The sequence below is a fragment of the Electrona antarctica genome, assembly GCF_951216825.1.
Source record: "Electrona antarctica genome assembly, chromosome: 1".
Classification (NCBI taxonomy): domain Eukaryota; kingdom Metazoa; phylum Chordata; class Actinopteri; order Myctophiformes; family Myctophidae; genus Electrona; species Electrona antarctica.
Genome location: NC_136806.1, coordinates 11375838 through 11399087, shown reverse-complemented (window position 1 = coordinate 11399087; position 23250 = coordinate 11375838). Strand labels below are relative to the sequence as shown.

Genomic DNA, 23250 nt, shown 5'->3' with positions numbered 1-23250 from the left:
CAGGACGGGAACCCCTTTTGGTGTTTTAAGCATTGTAATACTTTAGCTATTGGATAATGGGAGATCTACAAGCTCATAGCGCGTCACAAGCTTGTAGATCTGCTATATTTGAAAAATCGTAAAAATGTGACGCAAATCTTTAGATATATATTCTTTCAGAGCAAATATTTTTAACTCATCTGTGCTTCTTATATATTTTCAGATGGGGGTCCGCGGCCTTTATACAGATAATTCTGGGGGTCCTTGATATGCATATGGACCCGTATTTACAACCCCCTCAAGGACACTTGGTGTAGCACAGTGTTTCCAGTGAGCCAACAGCCCCCTCCAGAGATACTTCCGGGTCATACTTTTGTGTCGCTTTTGTGTCCCCATAGAGATACTGTGACGCTCCGTCGGGACTAAATCTGAGACGAAAACAACCACGAACGTCTCATTTTACCACTTTCATCGCAACAACAAAGCTGCTGATCTCCCAAATCTGGCTGTGACAGGCCATCTGCCCCACACGTACGGAATACTATCGCCATTTTATTTCATTGTGTCAACTAAATCCTCATTAATTGCAAACTAGATTCAACATACTCAAGCCTGCACAGTGCACACATTATAAATATGCCCCCGAAATATTGTACTGAGCAAATGGACGTTACCACCTTCAATAATAATGATAGTCTTTATTGTCTCCACATCATATATTTTCTTTGTCATGGACACTTGTACAAAACATTAATAATAATACTCTAGTTGGAAGCATTAAGACCCATTTTAACCCTCAATGGCTTCCTTTCGGAAAAATAACGTCATTCTAAAAAGATTCACGCGTTTAGATATTTACAATGAGATGCGGACGGGAGCTGGTGCCACTTGGACCAGGACGTAACGTAGCACTACAAAATTACGTCTGACTTAAATACTGAATAGCAGCACCCTGACTCTGTTTGACCAGAATAATTAGTATCAGCGGTAACACCTGTGAAGGAAGTAGGGAAGGGGGCCACCCAAGCTCTTCCCCAAAATGGCGTATGTGTGCATAGAGCCCCATTATCAACCTGGACCTTTGTAAGAGCACAGTTTCAACGTAGAGCCTAGCCCCACCCAAAACCCTGGGTACAGTGGCTGAGTGAACGTGGACTTGACTCTGTGAAGGAGAACCATGGTGTCGTCGTCACAAACGCTGTAGAAAGACAGCGTTCCGCCCCTGTAGTCCAGATACACTCCTATCCTGCTGGAACAGTGTCCGGCCACGACGACCACGGTCTCCTTGTTGTGCTGAAAGGAGCAGGCGGAAGGTGAACAGTCCAAGCTCCAGGACTTGGAGTTGTGCCCCAGTTTGCAGTCGCTCCCTCCTCCTTTCCTGTCCATGCTCTTGTAGCACACTCCGATGGAGACCCCAGCTCCGCCGCCCCATTCCACCTCCCAGTAGCATCGGCCTGCCGTGCCGGCCCTGCACAGCACCTGGGCCCAGTTGCTGAAGCGGTCGGGGTGCTCCGGGTAGGGATGGGGTGCAGATTGCGTGGTCACTACCCTTCGGCCGTTGGAGAGAGACAGATAGGGGTTGGCTGTGTAGGGGTCCAGGGCTATGTCATTGTAATCTGGGCACAAGCAGCAGCAACAACAAAAAAAACACTTGTCAGATTCCAACCAGTGGTCGTTTGGAACCTTAATACAATCTGTGCCAGGAACGTCAGGTTATGTTTTAAGCAGCATACCTTAGCTGTGCCAAGACGTAAAGTTGCGTTATTTAAAAATAAATCTTTTTTTTGTTCAGATCTTTTTTTTTAAAGGTTTTTTTGACATGCACATGGATGCGCCCACGGTTATTTATTCTTTCAATTGTCCCCATATCTCTGGCAACTGCACTGCGTTTCTGTTTAACAGATTGGGTTAAGACTGCACTGATGACAGCGGTTTTCAACCGTTTTCATATCGAGGCCCATTATTTATTCGGCATTTGATCCACACACCACCATTTGATGACCTAAAGAAACTAAAGAATATTTTGTTATCGCTGGATAAGATTTTGTCCACAATTCCAGGCTGTTGACAAACAATCCAAATAACAATTCTACATTATTCTACATTCTCTTAATTGTGTAGACTTATTGTAAATTAAGTAATGCATGTGTTTCATCAATAATGTAACTCTTGAGAGGGTAAAATGAAACCAAATGGACCTGTACGGGGCAATTTGGTTTCAATGATTTTACACTCAAGAGTTAAAGATTGATAAGGGTCCATTTGGTTACAAACTCCAGCATTTAGCTGGGGACCACCTGGAACCCACTCAAGGACCACTGGTGGTCCCTGGACCACTGGTTGAAAAACCACTGCACTATGAAGATAAGCAAGTCATTGTACTCTTAGACACCCTTTCGGCTCTGGAGCGTATGTCCTCAAGGGAGGGCAAAACCTTCCCGAGATTCCTTGCGAAGCCCCGCGGAAGCATGAGCGTGTGTCGCAGAGTGCATGTTCGGGTCTGTAAAGCGTTATTCATAGTCTGGATTTTCGGTGGTGAGGTGCCCACCGAACTACAACATGACGTCACGAGCCGCGATGAAGGGCAAACCCCAGCCCTTCTCTCTGTTTTTACTCACCACCGCTCAACGTTATTTCAGCTCCGGTGGTCACCTCACCACCGGAAATCCAGACTATGAATGAGCTTTAAGTCTCGGAAAATATGCACTGTGATTGGCCAGTAGTCACTTGAGTGGCAGCGTGACGTAACGTGCCATCCACTCTTCCGGTGTACTTCCAGTGTAAATTCTCCCGCCCCTCCTTCAACACACATCACTCCAACGAACTGCAGCGGCCAATGAGGCATCTATTTTTTTAATGATCTATGATTGTACTCACATTGTTGGAATTCAGACCTTGTACTTGGCTCGGCGCTGTATGATGATGCATCAACATGCTTTACTGCCATGAAGAAAGAGCACAAACGCTTAACTCTGTAATGAATACAGATGCAAAGTAGAATGACCGGTGCATTAAACTGGTGTTAAATCACATCTAACTAGTGTCTTAATGTCCAGGGTTAATTACCTTTAGGAGTTTTCACAGGTGTGCTTTGGCACGTCTCTTTCAGGGATGTCACTGGAATATCCAGAGATAATATTTATGATTAACAAGACAATAATTGCTACAATTCAATGTATACCAGTGAATTAACCGGTGTGTGAAGCAGACATGCGTACCCTTGTCAGCGACCCTCACGAGTTCTTTCTCAGAAGCCTCCGCCAGTCGGTCTCGGAGGTCAGCCAGAGACCCTCGGATGGTTTTGTACATGAAATATGGAAGAGCATCGGGGAATGGTACGTCCACTGTTTTGGTAGGGAAATGGAGGGACTTGCACTTCTACATGCATGGAAGATAATTGTGAGAAGAAGGAAAAAGAATATGAGAATGCATTCTGTTGGTACTTATGTAAATGTGGCCCACTGGCCCACTATTAAAATTGGATCAATAGAGTGTATGCGCGTGACATCAACATATCCGGAAGTCGTGCAGGAACGCCTACTCAGTGGCAAAAAACTACTTTCTGGCCTCGACAGCTCATACATCCAAACAGAAAAGTCCTATCTGATTGCATTAAATGACGGTAAACTCACTTTGCGCATGCCCTCTATATAGACAGGTTTAAAGCGTGCCAGACCTCTATCCACTTTCAGTACTGATCCACTTTTATGCAATCCAAACATAATTTCATATACCTGGAGAAATTCTATATGGTCCTGAGTTTGTGACAGCTTTTCCAGCTCAATTTCCCTCCTCTTCAGCTCGGCGGCCTCTTTCTCGATCTTCTCCAGCAGCTCCTCAGCCTGACTGACAGCCGTCTTCTCCTGAGCCAGGATCTGCTCCCTGGCGTCGGCGCGCTGCTTCTCGATGGCGCGGATCAGCTTGGAGAAGATCCTGTCACTCTCCTCCACGGCCGCTTCCGTGGAGTGCTGTGGTGGAGGCAGTGTTGATTTTGACAGCACATTTTTATTACACGTTTTATTTAAAAAAAACATTTAACAAACTGTAATTTAGTTTCAGTCATATTTTAGTCACCCGAGATGTTTTAGTGTTGGTCTAGTTTTAGTTGACTAAATCTACAGTTGATTTTGTCGACAAAAGCCGTCATAATGCCTGATTTTACACTTGGTTGCATGCTGAAAATAGCCGATCTACAAGCTCACAACGCATCGCGACACGTTATGAGCTTGTACATCTGCTATTGTCAGAGACACCTTAGTGCAATTGATTGATTGATTGAAAATTGTATTAACAGTTTGCAGAATTACAGTACATTTCAAGCACAAACTCAATACAAAGGCTGTTAACTGTGAGTGGACGACCCAATTAAGCATTACACTTGTTTACAACAGGGTCCACCATGTTCAATTCATCAAAACATTTAGAGACGTACAAATAGACACTTCTATATAGACAAAGAACAGTACAGGAATTCATCATAATGGAGGTAAAAAGGGAAAAGAAACATATACAGTGAGGGGAAAAAGGGGGGGGCGGTGGGGGGGGATTCAGATTTTACGGGGGCCAGTTTCGAATTGCAGCCGTCCGTAGGTGCCCTTTGAGAGCGGTTTTGAAGGAGTCAAGGGATTTGCATGTCTTAATGACTGTTGGTAGGGCGTTCCACATTTTGGTGGCATAGGAGCGAAAAGAATTTAGTCCCTTGTTTGTGCCGAATCTGGGTTGAACATGATTCGTTGCACTCCCTCTGGTGTTGTGGGTGTGGACTTCGTTAACATTAAGGAAGTATCTAGACAGGTACATGGGTATCTTGGTGGAGTATCGAATCTTGTGGACCAGACCCATTGCAAGATGCTGTACTCTGTCGCCGACCCTAAGCCATGCCAGTCTGTCAAAGTGGGCAGGGGTGAGGTGGGTTCGGGGGGTGAGGCCAAGTAGGAGCCTGACCAGTTTGTTTTGGGAGGTCTGGAGCCTAGTTTTAAGGGCCTTTGAGGTGCTGTGGTACCAGGAGGTGCATGCATAGTCAAAGAAGCCTTGTACAAGGGCTCCTGTTAAGGTCTTCAAGGTGTTTTTGTCGACCAGTGAGGAGATCCTGTAAAGGAATCTTGTTCTTTGGTTGACTTTTTTGATTACGTTGGTGGCCATTTTATCACCGGAAAGATTAGCCTCCAGGATGGAACCTAGGTAGGTAATTTCATCTTTACGTGTGATAACATTGTCACCCACTCTAACCAAGAAGCCATTTGCCTTGCTGAGATTACTATTAGATCCAAAGAGAATGGATTCAGTTTTTCCCAGGTGTAAAGATAGTTTGTTATCAGCGAGCCAGGTGCAGACCAAACATAAAATGATCTTCTTCACTAGTCCTAACATTTTGGATTCGTTTATTTCTTTTTGATTTAGTTTATCAGTGAATGACTTTTTGTCAGTTTTAGTTGATGAAATCAACACTGCTGTGGAGAACAAGTCTAACCAATGACTAGTCTAAACTAAGTATGCACCCCATTTGGGGACACTTGCTATGCAACCCTGTCACTGTCGTGGGGGCCTCACCCCACCAGGATAAGGAACTGTGTAACCTTGTCGAGGTGTGAGCTTAACCCTACCTGGTGCCTGCCCGGGCTTAGTGCATGGTGAGCCTGTAACATGTGGGGGGGGGGGGCTTACGGCACCAGGATGGCACTAATGAGCAGCTTCCGCCCGAACCCCTCGCTATGCAGGGGGTTTGCAGCCCGTCAGCCCCACCAACTGACTAGCTGACTATTACGAAACCGCTATGCATCCCACCAAGTCTAGAATGCAATATTAACTCATGTATTATGATTGATCCGTTTGTCCGCCAAGTGCCCACCATTTATAATACTTGACCTATAAGCCATTATAAAAGGCTTTATAATGTTATAAGATCTATAAATACGTGTGAGAGCAGGAATGGACCTGGTGAGATGTAGGAGGGGCCCGGACAGGAGTCAACAACACAGAGCCTAGTCCTTCCCTAATGGGACTGATTGAGGGTAGCTACTGGGACGTAAGTCAAGACACCCGAGTGAGGGGTAAGATGTTGCGAGACCCGAAACCCTGATGACCTTGGGATGCATCACTGAGGATACGTCCCAGGTGCATCCATGCGATGTTTTTTTGTTTTATAGATCTTATAATTATACAGTCTTAATAATTAGATTACAATGCATTTATACATGATCTTATAATTGATTGTTATAAAGCTGTGTGTGTGTATGTGTGTGTGTGTGTGTGTGTGTATTATATATACTGTGTTATAAGCAAATTATAAGGAGCCTATGTTTATAACAGACATGGAATGCATAGCAAACGTTAACAAATATTTCAATCCCCAGAATCATCCTTCCGCCAATTTCATTCATCCTTATTTTTGGTCATATACGATGCAATGAGTTGCATGAGGCAATGTGGCTTTTAGTCGTGTGTATTGACACTTCATGAGTAACTCTGTCTGTCAGGACTCGCCTTAATGTATCTGACAACATATCGAAGCTCCTTCTCTGCGTCCTTCAGTCTCTGCATAGATCTCGACGAGGCCTCTTCCAGCTTTTTCTGAGGGTGCACAAAATAATTAGCCTGGTTTCCAGCCCATAGACCCCGCCCACTCGACTGAGCGCACTGGTTCGGAGGCTCAGAGTCTGACAATAAGGCTACAAAATAATTTCTTTGTTTCTTTCCAACATCATGATCTGCTTGCGGTTCTCAAACTCCAAAATGAAATGTACAGTATGTGGCTGCAGAACCCCCCCCCCCCCCCCCCAGATGTACAGTAGAGTTGCTGGCCGGCTCCATATATGCAGATCTAGGTGATGATCCAGTATTATTGTCAAATAAATAGGCCTAACTCACTATGCTATAATGTACAAAAAAAAGGAAAAAAAGCCATGATGTCTTTATCACACTAAAGCAGAGTCAGACCTGTACTGTAGGCGTATACTGTAGAATATTAATGTAGCTCATTAGTAATTATGTGCTAAGAGAATGGTCTAAAAACAAGACAAAACACAACATCCTTCTACAATGGATGCTAGGTGAGGTCATAACCTGACCCTGCCAGATGGGGGCAGTATTGATTTACAAGTTCCCAATACAGCCTTGTGAAACTACATGTGATTAATGTGAAGCAAGTGTCTCTTCCATCTGGCGTCAGGTTAGGTTAGAGGTCAGGTCATATACATGTGAGCAAAACGCATCCTATCATAAAAGATGAATTCCAATAAAACCCCACGCGCTCACTCACACTCACTCCAGCATGGCAGTGTTACATTGGTTATGGTGTCGTCCACAGTTTTTTGTATTGAGGCAGACTCGAAATGCGACCGCTGTGCCCAGACACAAGCATCTCACACATATGTATTGGTCTTGTCCCCAGCTACAGCGATTCTGGTCACTTGTGTTTGTCACACTGTCAGACGTGCTAGAAAGTGCACTACAACCCTGTCCATTGATCACTATATTCGGCACACCGTCAAACCCCTTACAGTACACGAATCAGAAGTTAGAGATTATTGCTTTTGCAACACTGTTAGAAGAAAAATATTACTATCTTGGAAGTCGCCAAATCCACCGTCTCACTCAATCAGGCTCAACGATGTGATGTACTTCTTAAGCTTAGAAAAAATAAAATTCTCTCTCAGAGAAACCGTCAAAGGCATGGAGACCCGTTATAGAATACTTCAATATTCATACCTCCCTGGATTAGACTGCTCGGTGTGACCCAAATATAGCGGACTGTAGATTTCAGAATTAACAGACAGTGCCTCTCTCACAAGTGTACAATACTCTGACTGTGACCCATGATGTGACCTGTGTTTTTACTTTTATCTTTATTTTATTTGTATTTACTTTTTCCTGTTTGTCCTTGTCTTGTTGGGGGGGTTTGCTGATGTTTGTGTTTCTGTGATGCTTTGTGATGTTTTAAAAAAAGATAAAAATGGGTGACTATGTGCACAGATCCTCTTCAACCTAGCTGTATTTAGGCCAAGTATTCATTTAAAGACTTTCATGTAAGTCATGTGAAGTCCACAAGATGGTCACATATTAACACCACCGTAACACCACCATGCTGGAGTGAGCGAGTGGCCGAGAATTTGGGGTATTGGAATTTGGCTCAAGTAAATAATGTCGTCAACTGAACAAACCTGTTGCCCTGCCCTCTCGTCCACCACAGAGACGGTGTCGTGTCCCCTGTGCGCGTCCCTCTCACACTGGGAACACACGCACTGCTGGTCCGTGCGACAGTACAGCCTCATCAGCTTGTCGTGGCGAGGACACAGCTTGTCCCTCAGCTGGGGCAAGGCCGTGATCAGCCTGTGGGCCTTGTTTCCGTGGAAGCGTCCCTCGTGGGCCCTCAGGTGAGCGTCGCAGTACGACTCCAGGCACACCAGGCAGGATTTGACGGCTCTGGCTTTTTGGCCCGCGGCACAGAGGCCGCACTTAGCCTCCTCGGCCTTGGCGCGGAGCAAGGCCACGCTGCCCTGGAACTGGCGCACCACCTCGGCCAGAACGGTGTTCCTGCTGAGGGCCGGTCTGGGGTTGAACACCTGCCTGGAGTTAACCAACACAGCGAGACCATGAGAGAACAGATTCTACAGAATGTCTTCTAAACACAGTGGTTCCCAAAGTGGGGTCCGGGGACCCCCAGGAGTCCTTGAGGGAGTTCCAGGGGGTTCCCAGCTAAATGATAGTTTGGAACCAAATGGACCCTTATGAGTCTGTAACTAAAAGAGTATACAAAAGAGTGTACAAATGTGTACACTCTCAAGAGTTAAATTAACATTGATTTTACAATATAAATTGGGGGTCCCAGAGATAGAAATGCCATTAAATGGGGGTCCGTAGACTAATGCATGTCAAACCTGGGGGTCCTTGAAATTAAACGGGTTGAGAATCACTGCTAGAGCCGTAAAAATCTTCTCATAGAGGTCCTTGGCATAGATTTTCAAATTAGTGTCAATTTGGGGGTCCTTGACATGAATACGTTTGGGAAGCACTGTTCTAAGCCATGACAGTTTTCTGAAAAAAAACCTAAGTTTCTATCATGTCAGTCAGTGCCAGTGGTGCTCAAACTTTTTTCATGTCAAGGACCTCCAAAATTATAGCCTATGTATTCGGCTGCCGACCCCCGTCTGAAAATATGTTGCTCCAGGGACCCCCCATGCAGAAGCAAATATTGGAGTTAAAAATGAAGCAAATATTGGAGTTAAAAATGTTCGCTGTGAAAGCTATTTCAAAAATAGTATAATATCTACAAACTCACCGAGTGCCACGCTATGAACTTGTAGATCTGCTATTTTTCAACCGCTAAAGTTTAAAATAATTAAAGTGGTTAAAATCTAAGGTGACACAGATACATTACAGCTTACAGGTCTTAACCCATTTTGGGCGGGAACCCCTTTTGGTGTTAGTGTTATGTTATGCTTTAGCTATTGAAAAATAGGTCTGCTATTTTTGAAAGATCGAAGAACGACTGACATAGAAACATAGCTTTTTCAGAAAACTGTCAGGATGTAAAAGATATTTTTAGAATCTGATCTCGGGTCAAAATGGGTGTCACGATCATGACGATTCATTGCTCAAATGTACTCAAATGTTCTACTTAAGTAAAAGTATCAAAACTGCAATGTCGAAATACTATGTTACAACTGCAGTTGTACGTTTTTAAATGTGAGTAAATGTACAAAAGTATTGCCATTAAAATGTACTAAAGTACCACAAGTAGCCTATATGCTCATTATGCAGAAACTGTTCCATTTCACAAGTTTTCAAATCTCTAAAAATATTTTGGAAAATAGCAGATGCGACACATTGTGAAATGGCCAGAATGTATATATCATATTGATGTAGGCTGTTTTGTAATAATAATATAAGCTAAATCTATAAAGTAAATAGTAACTAAAGTTTTCAAATAATTGAAAACTTTAGTTACTATTGTCCTCTGAGATGCAGTGGAGAAGTAAAAGTATTGTAAATTGTAAATGCTCCAGTAGCCTAAAGTAAAACATTCCTCAAAAGTGTACTTGAGTAAATGTACTTACTTTACAGTAGTGTAGTTACTTTACATCACTGCACAACACAACACAACACAGGGTTTTTCTTTAATATTTCTTTTAAATTTATCTCTGGAATTATGTTTGCCTGTTAGGCTTCTTAAACGAAAGAAATCCACTGTGCAATAGCGTTACCCCAGTCAGATACGGCAAATAACATAACAAAATTACTGACATATTGAATAACTTAATATAGTCTATATTAAATAGTGAATATATAGCAAATCTACAAGCTCACAACGCGTCACATCGCGAAGCTTTGTAGATCTTTTGTTGTAGAAACCATTAGCTCATTATTGATGGCTGTCTGTCTGCACCACCTGCCTGCACTGTGGGCAGTAGAAACCATTAGCTCATTATTGTTGCTGCCTGTCTGTCTGTCTGCCAGAGGCGTATCTACAGACAGTGTCTGCACCACCTGCCTGCACTGTGGGCAGCTGTAGTGTCCCTTGTTGTTGCTGTTGCGCCTGTTGTTCCTGTTCCAGTAGTCTTCCACGCAGTCCAGGCAGTAGCTGTGTCCACAGGGAATGGTCACCGGGTCCCTGAGGACGTCCAGACACACTGGACAGCTGAACTGATCCTGTTCGATGGAGATACTAGTCGTCGGCGGCGCTGCCATTTCCATTTCCCATGCAGTCCCACCCGACCGAAGTGGAAAGTAACGTGAGGCAGACACAGAACAACATGGGCGTTCCACATACAGGTGATAGTATATTTGACGTTGCGTCACCACCACTGCACACACCTACACAGTACACACAGGGCTTTTGTTTTCTACAACAGTACCTGGGCAGGTTCTCTGGCTCTCAGGTTTCAATTCAGGCATTCGGGTCATCCAATCAAAAGGCAGTGACCAGGGAGGGGTTGTTGTGACTGATACTAAACAAACAGGTCTTATTGTTTCCATCGCCATGGTGATACAACACTCACAATTTGACCCAAATCCGTGTCATGGAAGATATGGAAGTACATCCTCAGCACACTTTCTATTGTGTCCGTCTAGTAGTCTGTCTACTATATGTATGGAGGACAAAAACTGCCATATCTAAATCGAATAAACGAATAGATGAAATAATAAATGCAGAAATAAATATGTTATGCAAAAAAATATAAAAATAAACATAAATGTGTGAATTGTCACAAATATGCATACCATGTAATTATGTAGAATTATGTATAGTTTGTGCTATTGAAAATGCATTGGGCGTTTAAGTTAAATAACTAGTACTACAAAACTGTTTAAGTAAAAAGCCCGAACCACCCAAGCTGGCTCCTTTCCAAGCGAAAAAGCAGCATCTCTTCTCCGTTTTATTTGTGTAGTTTATTTATTTGCAATTGTGTGTATATTTTTAACTTTTTATGTGAACCCAAGAACGACTTGTTGCCGTCTCGCCGATACTTGTAGTTAATGGTGATCCTAAATACAAAATAAAAATCACACCCGTGTGAACTGAGTGGTGTATGGTCTTACATAGCCTGTCTGACGTAATGAAATCATGTCTGACGTAATGAAATCACACCCGGGTGAACAGGGTGAACATAGCAACCATGCTAATTTTTTCTGCACAGACTAACAAAGCCAGTTGTAGGAGTGGTTTACACCACTCAAAAATCATGTCTGACGTAATGAAATCACACCCGGATTAACTGGGTGACCGTAGCAACCATGCTCATTTTTTCTGCACTAACAAAGCCAGTTGTAGGAGTGGTTTACACCACTCAAAAATCTTATCAAGAGGCCATAACCAACCATAACCCTATTTGCTCAAACTACAATGAGAAATGTCCAAGCAGAGAAACCACAAACCAAGTTTTTTTTTGTTTTATTCCGTTTTTTTTATAGGCAATAGGCATGTCACAAATCACAATTATGTAACACTTGTCATTAAAGACAAATTATTGTTACTTCAGTTTAAAAAAAGTAAGAGGAAATGAAAATGTAAAATATTTTGTTAAAAATAACAACTTAAAAACGCAAAACTAAATTGTAATATTACAAACTAAATGTAATATTCAAATGCGGAAATGTGATTTGCCACAGCTTATGTGATGCTTGATTACACTACTTTGGTCTTTTAGACTTTAAGACTGAGCCCATCATTTATTCATCGCCACCACTCACATCCCTCTACCTCTCTTTACCTCCCACACGTGTGAAGACACAGGAGGACTAACACAAGACAACTGAACCACTCAAGCATTTAACAGCAAGTGTTCAAGTCAGACCTAAGGCAGTAAAGGCCTATTCATGCTCAGGTTTTAGGTGATACGGTGGTTAAGTAAAAACAGAGACATGTGTTTAGGTGAGCCGCTTAATACATGATTTTGTAGTTTTCGGTGGTCACCTTATCACCTAAATCTGGAGTATGAATAGGCCTTAAGGCACGCCAAAAATAACCGAAGCTCACCACGCAATGCGTTGTTGTGAGCTTTTAGACGGGCCATTTTATTGGCACGCGAGACCGTGATGACACACGGTATAAACCAGGGCTCAACGCGTTGTTGAGCCAAGGAACCCTGGCCAAGGAAATGAGAGGAGTGCACGTTAGGAGTGCACGTTAGCGTGTTGATGATGTGTAACACATGCATTGGAAATGTCCTATTCAAAACGTGTTGGATTTGCTTTTGCTTCAAGGCTGCTACTTCCTCCTGGAGTACGAGCGTCGCTGGTGGGACCTCTGTCTGGAGCCGGTGGAGGAGAGCTTGGAGCCTGAGAGCAGACAGAATGGACGTTAGTCAGGAGGAGGAGCACGCTAGACAAACTGGCATCGAGAGCAGAGGAGCTCAGATATCTCAGCTATGCTACATATATGACATGCATGGTGTAGTAGTTATATATCTCTGCTGTCGAGAGGAAACCTCATAACTCCAAAATGTTCATTTTTCAGGAAATGAAAAATATAAATTTTTCAGGATATATATATTTTTTAAACAAAGCAATACAGCCTCATCAAAGTTGGTGTTGTAACTTTATATATTGTCAATTACTTCCATGAGAGGGTCCAATGGAAACAGGTTTTGTCCAAAGCACTTTTTACTACTTTCCATTGGTTCAATATTTTCGAAACAACACACAGACGTAAGGGTGTTCAATAGCACTGATTTATGCCACAAAAAAAAATCAAAAAACTGTTTGAAGTTGATTGTAAATAGATTGCATTGTGTGTGATGATACATTTTCTGCATTAGCAGCAAGGCTCTGACTTACCAAATGGTGAGAAGACAAAGCCACCGAATGTGGGAACGGCAGGTCCTGGAGTGAGGAAGGGGTTGAGAGGGTTGACAGGGCTTTGGTCTAGTCCAGCTGCAGGAATCACTGCAAAGGCACAGAAGATGGACAATGTTAAACGGCAGTGAATCAGCTGGTCAAACCGTTTAACCCATTTTGACCTTGGAACGATTCTATAAATGTCTTCTAAATCCTGACAGTTTTCTGAAAAAGCTATGTTTCTATGTCAGTCGTTCTTCGATTTTTCAAAAATAGCAGACCTACAAGCTCACGCGCTATGAGCTTGTAGATCTGCTATTTTTCAATAGCTAAAGCATAACATAATGCTTACAACAAAAGGGACACTTCACCCTTTTCAGATTTTTTTTTTATGTTAATAACGTTTAGAAACGTCATTAACATCCTGGGGTCTTTATGTGTGTAATATGTGGTTTTAGATATTTTAGATTTTAGCAGTGTCTATGATGTCTACATGATGGACTTGTATGTTGTCTCAGTAAGACAGCCCTCCCCCTATCCACAAGGAGGAGCAGTGCACCAAAGCATTATGGGAATTGTAGTCCAGGCTCAGCTCCCCTTCCCAATATTGCGGCCACGGAGCCAGAGACAGGTCGCATCAATGAACTGCAGCAGCCAGTATCTAGTACGCTTCTATATCTACATGTATGCTCTGTGGTGTGGGGCAACTGTTTTACATCTACACCACCTGTAGAGGGCCTCGTACACTTAGGACCATGTTGGGAAGAAGCGTTTGATTATGCCTTCACTTCAAACTACACCAGTGGTTCTTAAAGTGGGGTCCGGGGACCCCCAGGGGTCCTTGAGGGAGTTCCAGGTCCCCAGCTAAATGATAGTTTGGAACCAAATGGACCCTTATGGTTCTGTAACAGAGTGTACAAATGGAACCAAATGGACCCGTTAAAATAATATTGATTTCACAATATAAATTGGGATCTCGGCGATAGAAATGCCATTAAATGGGGGTCCGTAGACTAATTAATGCATGTCAAACTGGGGGTCCTTGAAATTGAATTAAATTAAATCACTGCTAGAGCCGTAAAAATCTTCTTATTAATCCATTGAGACCTGGAACGCATCCATGTCACGTTAGCGTTTAACCACATTAACCATTAACCCATTTTGGGCGGGAACCCCTTTTGGTGTTTTAAATATTATGTTATAATTTAGCTATTGAAAAATAGCAGATCTACAAGCTCATAGCGCGCCACCGAGTGGCGCGCTATGAACTTGTAGGTCTGCTATTTTTGAAAAATCGTTAAAATGTGCCTCAAATCTTTCCGAAAATGATTTTTTCGACGTCAGGCCTGAATGGGTTAGATAGGGGTCCGCAAGCCAATTAGTGTCAATTTGGGGGTCCTTGGCATGAAAACATGTGGGAACCACTGGACTACACTTGATGAAATGTTGTTTGCTCAAACACAACCTGGACACCCTGCATGTTGTCCAGCACCCTGCAGGTTGTGCTCAAACACAACCTGGACACCCTGCATGTCAATAATTCAAGTTTTACAGTCTGAAAACGGATAGAACTACAATCCCAGTGAAATCACTCACTTGAAAACAAAGTAAAAGACAAAAGACATCAGAGAACACTCGCCTTGAGTCGAGTCCATTTGGACAATTGTTTGTTCGGTGGGCCGTGTCGATTCTTGCTGTTCTTGCTGTATGCTCGGGGTCGGGCAATCAATGATTGTCACCTCTCTCACTAGAATAATAATTAAAAAAAACATGAGTTATTTGTCAAATATGACCAGTGAGCCAGTGATCTGTACATTTCCAGTGTTCAGCCAGTGATATGTACCTTTCTCTAGTGTTCTTCAGCCAGTGATCTGTGCCTTTCTCTAGTGTCCAGCCAGTGATCTGTAACTTTCTCTAGTGTCCAGCCAGTGATCTGTACCTTTCTCTAGTGTCCAGCCAGTGATCTGTAACTTTCTCTAGTGTCCAGCCAGTGACCTGTACCTTTCTCTAGTGTTCAGCCAGTGATCTGTACCTTTCTCTAGTGTCCAGCCAGTGATCTGTACCTTTCTCTAGTGTCCAGCCAGTGATCTGTACCTTTCTCTAGTGTCCAGCCAGTGATCTGTAACTTTCTCTAGTGTCCAGCCAGTGATCTGTACATTTCTCTAGTGTTCAGCCAGTGATCTGTACCTTTCTCTAGTGTTCTTCAGCTAGTGATCTGTACCTTTCTCTAGTGTTCAGCCAGTGATCTGTACCTTTCTCTAGTGTTCAGCCAGTGACCTGTACCTTTCTCATAGATGACCACTAGTGTCCAGCCAGTGATCTGTGCCTTTCTCTAGTGTTCATCCAGCCAGTGATCTGTACCTTTCTCTAGTGTCCAGCCAGTGATCTGTACCTTTCTCTAGTGTTCAGCACCTTTCTCTAGTGTCCAGCCAGTGATCTGTACCTTTCTCTAGTGTCCAGCCAGTGATCTGTACCTTTCTCTAGTGTTCAGCCAGTGACCTGTACCTTTCTCTAGTGTTCATCCAGCCAGTGATCTGTACCTTTCTCTAGTGTCCAGCCAGTGATCTGTACCTTTCTCTAGTGTTCATCCAGTGATCTGTACCTTTCTCTAGTGTTCATCCAGTGATCTGTACCTTTCTCTAGTGTTCATCCAGTGATCTGTACCTTTCTCTAGTGTCCAGCCAGTGATCTGTAACTTTCTCTAGTGTCCAGCCAGTGATCTGTACCTTTCTCTAGTGTTCATCCAGTGATCTGTACCTTTCTCTAGTGTTCAGCCAGTGATCTGTACCTTTCTCTAGTGTTCAGCCAGTGACCTGTACCTTTCTCATAGATGACCACTAGTGTCCAGCCAGTGATCTGTGCCTTTCTCTAGTGTTCATCCAGCCAGTGATCTGTACCTTTCTCTAGTGTCCAGCCAGTGATCTGTACCTTTCTCTAGTGTTCAGCCAGTGACCTGTACCTTTCTCATAGATGACCACTAGTGTCCAGCCAGTGATCTGTGCCTTTCTCTAGTGTTCATCCAGCCAGTGATCTGTACCTTTCTCTAGTGTTCATCCAGTGATCTGTACCTTTCTCTAGTGTTCAGCCAGTGATCTGTACCTTTCTCTAGTGTTCAGCCAGTGACCTGTACCTTTCTCATAGATGACCACTAGTGTCCAGCCAGTGATCTGTGCCTTTCTCTAGTGTTCATCCAGCCAGTGATCTGTACCTTTCTCTAGTGTTCATCCAGTGATCTGTACCTTTCTCTAGTGTTCATCCAGTGATCTGAACCTTTCTCTAGTGTTCAGCCAGTGATCTGTACCTTTCTCTAGTGTTCATCCAGTGATCTGTACCTTTCTCTAGTGTCCAGCCAGTGATCTGTACCTTTCTCTAGTGTGCAGCCATGCAGTGATCTGTACCTTTCTCTAGTGTTCATCCAGTGATCTGTACCTTTCTCTAGTGTTCAGCCAGTGATCTGTACCTTTCTCTAGTGTTCAGCCAGTGATCTGTACCTTTCTCTAGTGTTCAGCCAGTGATCTGTGCCTTTCTCTAGTGTTCTTCAGCCAGTGATCTGTACCTTTCTCTAGTGTTCTTCAGCTAGTGATCTGTACCTTTCTCTAGTGTTCAGCTAGTGATCTGTACCTTTCTCTAGTGTTCATCCAGTGATCTGTACCTTTCTCTAGTGTTCATCCAGTGATCTGTACCTTTCTCTAGTGTTCATCCAGTGATCTGTACCTCTCTCTAGTGTTCAGCCAGTGATCTGTACCTTTCTCTAGTGTTCAGCCAGTGATCTGTACCTTTCTCTAGTGTTCAGCTAGTGATCTGTACCTCTCTCTAGTGTTCAGCCAGTGATCTGTACCTTTCTCGTAGATGCTGCCGAATCCACCTTGACAGACTTCCTGCAGCAGGTCTTTAAAACTGGAGACCGCCGTCATCACAGGGCCGAAGGTGAAGCTGGTGTCGGCGCTGACCGACGGTAAGGCTTCCACTTCCAGAGGATGAAGGGACTGGCAGCTCTAGTGTAACAAAGATGGATCAAAAGACAACAAGGAACGCATGGGTTGAAAGTGAGTTTATCTTAATCCATTCTGGGCGGGAACCCCTTTTGGTGTTTTAAGCATTATGTTATACTTTAGCTATTGACAAATAGCAGATCTACAAGCTTATAGCGCGGCACCGCACTACGTGCTTGTAGATCTGCTATTTTTTGAAAAATCGTGAAAATGTGGCTTAAATTTCGAATATATATTCTTTCAGAGCGAATGTTTTTAACTCAAATCTTTGCTTCTGGGGGGTCCCCCCCCCCCCACCTAGCCACAGAAACATCTCTGCTTTTGCATGTGATGTGACAGACAAGACAGTGGACCTTTCATTTAATTGTATTCCTCATACAAAGATGCCATTGCCTGGCCCTGTATCTCAAATGGTCAAATAAATATTTGATTAAGGAATATAATATGCATTATATATTCTTTCTGTATATCAGCAAAATGTAGATTTTTATTTTAAGGTTATCAAAACGTATCAATTATCAATGAATGAATTAATCGATAATTCCCATCCCTAATCCCAACAACTAGAGCATACAAGTACTTCCATGATGAGTCTCATAGTAGTCAGAGTGGCGTTGTTACCTGAAGGAAATGAATGTGGTCCTCGGTTTGTGAAAGCTTCTCCAGTTCATCGTCTCTCGTCTTCAACTCGATCATCCCCTTCTGAAGCTTCTTCAGCACCTTCTCGGCCTGGCCGACGGCGGCCTTCTGCTGGGCTCTGATCATCTCCCTCACCTCGAAACGCTTCAGCTCGATGGAATGGATGAGGGCGGTAAACAGCTTGTCACACTCCTCTATGGTGGTCCGCGTGGAGCGCTGGCGAGAAACACAGTATCACGGTCATTACATAAAAGACTGGCTAAAAATAAATCTATTATACTTTAGACATTGTGAAATGTATGTTGTGGAATAGTAGTGCTCTGTGGGGGGCTTACTTCAGAATATTGACCTGAAAGGTGGATGTATGTATTAACCCATTTAGACCTGGGAATGATTCTACAAAAGTCTTCTAAATCCTGACATTTTTCTGAAAAACCCATCTTTCTATGTTAGTCGTTCTCAAACATTTTCATGTCAAGGACCCCCAAAAATATATGTAATTGGGCCGCCGACCCCCATCTGAAAATATGTTGTTCCAGGGACCCCCCAGAAGCAAAGATTTGAGTAAAAAAACGTTCGCTCTGAAAGAATATATATTCAAAGATTTGCGCCACATTTTCACGATTTTTCAAAAATAGCAGACCTACAAGCTCGTATGAGCTTGTAGATCTGCTATTTTTCAATAGCTGAAGTATAATATAATGCTTAAAACACCAAAAGGGGTTCCCGCACAAAATGGGTTAAACCATTGAGACCGGATTTTACAGATGCCTTATAAATCATGGCAGTTTTCAGATGCTTCTTGAGTGGTTCTCAAACTATTTCATGTCAAGGAACCCCAGAATGATATGCATTTGGCCGCCGACCCCCACCTGAAAATATTTTATTCCAGGGACCCCCCCCCCCTAAAAGCAAAGATCTACAAGCTCGGCTTGCAGATCTGCTATTTTTCAATAGCTAAAGTGTAAAATAATGGTTAAAGTGGTTAAAAGCTAAAGTGACACAGATGCACATCTCACACACTTCTGATCGATATTGGGTACTACTCACAGTAAGAGACATGATGGCTTGTTGCAGCTCCTTCACCTCATTGTCCATTCTCTGGATTCTGTGCTGAGAGCTTCGCTTCATTTCCACCAGCTGAGCCTAATAACAAGAATATTGAACTATACCGATTAGGATGAAAACATGCTTTCAGTTCAGTCTTGCTTCATTTGTACAATAAAAATCAGACCAGAGTCTGAAGTGAGTGGTGCAACAGTGCCCCCTGTTGGTGCTCTAAACATAGGGACATTGCTGTTCCTTGGAGTGGTTGCACCACTCAAAAAAGGAACATAGAAGCAAAGTGCGGAAAAATAGCAAAGCAAAATGACTTTAATTAGTAAGTTAGTAAATAGTAAATAAATGTGTTAATAAATAAATGTGTACTCTGTGTAGGTGTGGGGGCAATGTCAAAATATTGTACACATTGTACATCTATTATCTATTACTATTTTCAAAATGTGTTTTTGCTGCATCCCCTGGATGGACACCAGTCACACCATAGTATAGTAAGGGCCAGAACTACCTCACCAAAGTGAGTGACACCCACATCCACAATACTAGAGGGAGAGACAACAATGATCTGGTACCACCCACCCACCTATAGAACAAACATGGGTAATAATGGTAAATGCACAGTGTGGAATGGCCTGACACCATCCCCATGGATTAAAGCAAAAATAACATCTCACCATTATTTGTACTGTAGGCCTTACACAGATCATTATATATAATGCAGTAGGCTTTATTCTCATCAGCAGCAGTAGGTGTTTTGACACTCTTTATTCCCATTATTACCAATTATGAGCATGATTACACCAATTGTGATCTTTTCCTAAGTCAGTAAAATATAGCGTGTTTTAAATATACAGTATCACGACATCGACAGTACACAAAACGTATACCTGTTTCTCCTGTACTTCCGTCTCCGCCAGCACGGTGTCATGTCCCTTGTGCTCGTGCGTCAGGCACAGGTAGCAGATGCACTGCCTGTCGGTGCGACAGTACACCTCCAGCAGCTTGTCGTGGAGGTGGCAGATGGTGTCCTGGAGGTTCGTGGAGGCCGGGACCAGCTTGTGCTTCTTGAAGGCGGCCGACTCGTAGTGGGGCTGGAGGTGCGCGTCGCAGTAGCTCGCCAGGCACACCAGGCACGACTTGACGGCCTGGTTCTTCGGGGGGGTGCAGACGTCACACGCCACGTCGTCGGGTCCGGCTACGCTCGGCAGCGCTGCCGCCGCCGCTGTTGTCGCTCGATCGCCTGGCACCGCCGCCGCCGAGGAGGTCTCCTGGAGATGGTGTTGATTTTTTACAGCAAATTTTAGTTTCAGTCATTCCAATACATTTTCATTTCGTTTTAGTCATATTTAGTCATATCACCTGCAATGTTTTAGTGTTAGTCTAGGTTTAAGTTTCAAGGTTGTATTTTATTGTTACATCTTGTGTACAGGTACATAGGAGTAAAACTCCAGGTGGTCCCCAGTTAAATGATGGAAGAGTTGGTAACTAAATGGACCCTCATAGATCTTTAACTCCTGAGTTGAGTTCATGTTGAGTTCATTTTACACACTCTAGAGTTAAATTATTGTTAAACATCTGCATTAGTTAATTTACAAGAAGTCTACAATTAGAGAATGTTAAATAATTGTTATTTTGATTTTGCCTGTTATCTCTCCTAATGGTACCAACATCAATACGTCATGGAAATGTGGACAAAATCTTAATCTTAATAATAATACCTGGAGAGTGGTCCTCCTGACCCTGTCCACCACGTCGGCCAGCATGGTGTTCCTCCCGGGCAGCGGCCTGGGGTTGAAGGTCTGCCGGCACTGAGGACAGCCGTACAGGCCCAGGTAGTCGTCCTGGTCCCAGTAGCGCTGGATGCAGCCCGAGCAGTAGCTGTGGCCGCACGGGATGGTCACCGGTTCCTGGATTTAATAATTGAACATTCATTATTCACAGTACAATTTAGGCATTTAGCAGACGCTCTTAATCCAGAGCGACTTACATTAACCCATTTTGGGCGGGAACCCCTTTTGGTGTTTCAAGCATTATGTTATACTTATACTTTAGCTATTGAAAAATAGCAGATCTACAATCTCATAGCGCGGCACCGAGTGCCGAGAGCTTGTAGGTCTGCTATTTTTTTTAAATCGTGAAAATGTGGCACAAATCTTTGAATATATATTCTTTCAGAGCGAACGTTTTTAACTCAAATCTTTGCTTCTTGGAGGGGTTCCTGGAACAACATATTTTCAGATGGGGTCGGTGGCCAAATACAGATAATTCTGGGGTTCCTTGACATGAAAATGTTTGAGAACCACTGACATAGAAACGTAGGGTTTTTCAGAAAACTGTCAGTATTTAGAAGGCATTTGTAGAATCGTCCTCAGGTCTAAATGGGTTGCAAGAACAAAAACATGGCAATACAACATCATAGTTCACTTCAAGGGAAAAGGCTCGCTCATCTCAAGCAGTCTTTTAAAGGTTCAGGCGTGTGCTGAGTGCAGATTCAAAGAGAACATGTAGAAAGACAATAAAATCCGCTCTCAGTCGTAGTAAGAGTCTTGTTTACTAAAGTAGATGATCCGCAGCAGCAGTCAAACCAGACAAACGCGTTTCGGCTTCGCAGGCCTTCTGACAGATCTACTTTATTAAACAAGACGCTTACTACGACTGAGAGTGCGGATTTTATTCTCTTTCAATACAACATCATATACATAAAGAATAGTTATCATGAATCATACGTTATTACGTAAGCTAAGAAAGTAACAGTAGGAATATCTATAGAATTAAACTATGCATATACTATATAGTGCTATGTCCACATAAAATGCTATCTAAGTTACATAAGTTGAGCCTCTGCATACGCCTGTAAGGACGTCCCATTGAATGTACAGAATGTACGTAGATGTATTTTAATCGATTCTGACATTTTCAACCTGTCAGAATCGATAAAACAGAGCAGTGGTTTTCAACCAGTGGTCCTTGAGGGGGTTCCAGGTGGTCCCCAGCTAAATGGAGAGTTGGTAAACAAATGGACCCTTACGGATCTATAACTATCTCGAGCGCGTAAAATGAAACCAAATGGACCCGTAAGGGTCCATGAAACCAAATGAATTACGGGTCCATTTGGTTGGCCCCTTTCGGGACCCCTCGGTTACATTTTATGTATTTTGCACTGCCGTCCAAAATACAGAAAAGGTAACCGAGGGTTCCAAAAGGGGCTGCTAGTTACATTATTGTTGAGCATCTGCAAGATTTATTACAGCAGTTGAGATGAATAACAGTCTAAGTCCATAATTTATTCTGACCCCTCCCCGAAAAGGCCTAGCTGTCCTGACCCCTTATCAATTTATATATTATGGATAATATTAGTGTGGACTTATACTGTTATTCGTCTCAACTGCTATTGTTAGCATGGAATTGTGGACACAAATCTTATCCAACAATCTTATCCCATTCCCCCATGGGATAATACAAATATTCAAAGTTGTGGGACTGAGAGAGGCTAATGTCGTGGCTCAAAAAAAATGCAGAATAAATGATGGACCTTGACGTGAAAAGGGTTGAAAACCACGGTCTTGGAGAGTAGTAAAAGAATTAGCTCTGGTCCATAGCTCTCGTTGCAGCTATGGACCAGAGCTAGGCTAGAATTAGCTCTCTGGTCCATAGCATTGGAGTATTAGATGGTCGTTCAAACATAAGCACAAGCCACAAGTCAATACAAAAACTCCTATGAAAAGCACTAAGACTATATGTTTACATCAGGGTCCTCCATGGAAAAGTGTAACCTTTTCTGTATTTGGGACGTCGGTACAATAGGGTCCTCCATTTTCAATTCATCGGGACATTTAAAGACCACGTACCTTCAGCACGTCCAGACATATGGAGCAGTTGAACTGGTCCCTGTCGAGGACCACTCCTCCTCCACCACCACCTTGGGCCATTATTATCTTGGGTTTGGGGTTGTTGTTGCTTTCTGTACCAAATAAAATAAAATGTCGAGGTGGAAAACAACAAAAGTGACAGCTGCCCTGCTTTGTTTACACCTTTGTGCACAGGAAGTGACGGTATGCGGACGCCGGGGGTCGTGGTCAGCACTTGCGCCTGCGCGGAAGCACTGCCCCGTTTATATTTTATTTCTAACAAAATAACACGAGTTTAGAATTAGAAAAGTACAATATTATTTGGATCAGAGGTATCGTAAGTAAAAGTTTTGGAAATTGGAAATACTCACTACAAATATCTCACATTTGTACTTATTTCCTGTGTGTGTGTGTGTGTGTGTGTGTGTGTGCGTGTGTGTGTGTGTGTGTGTGTGAGT

General features: G+C 43.1%; 1 protein-coding gene across 1 annotated transcript; it reads right to left on the bottom strand.

Moving 5' to 3' along the window:
- Positions 1–715: 715 nt before the first annotated feature.
- On the bottom strand, positions 716–23014 carry LOC306913481 (uncharacterized protein). The gene is made up of 18 exons (XM_079490160.1): positions 22793–23014; positions 20663–20851; positions 19832–20212; positions 18936–19031; positions 17868–18101; positions 17093–17249; positions 14894–15001; positions 13255–13362; positions 12690–12756; positions 12189–12216; positions 10465–10791; positions 8139–8540; positions 6463–6549; positions 3714–3947; positions 3198–3357; positions 3046–3096; positions 2857–2919; positions 716–1595 (listed from the first exon to the last, which is right to left on the bottom strand). The coding sequence occupies exons 1-18, from the start codon at positions 22871–22873 to the stop codon at positions 1048–1050; spliced, it is 3321 nt and encodes a 1106-aa protein (XP_079346286.1). The 5' UTR covers positions 22874–23014; the 3' UTR covers positions 716–1047.
- Between the last annotated feature and the right edge of the window lie 236 nt (positions 23015–23250).

What these genes read in the sequence shown, in the direction of transcription:
- LOC306913481 (XM_079490160.1), bottom strand. Translation starts at nt 22,873, where the DNA reads ATGGCCCAAGGTGGTGGTGGAGGAGGAGTGGTCCTCGACAGGGACCAG. An exon ending in ATGTTGTCAGATACATTAAG is followed by an intron (nt 3,948 to 6,462) that starts GCGAGTCCTGAC and finishes CCTCCACCACAG; the next exon opens with CACTCCACGGAAGCGGCCGT. An exon ending in CGTGAGGGTCGCTGACAAGG is followed by an intron (nt 3,097 to 3,197) that starts GTACGCATGTCT and finishes TGGATATTCCAG; the next exon opens with TGACATCCCTGAAAGAGACG.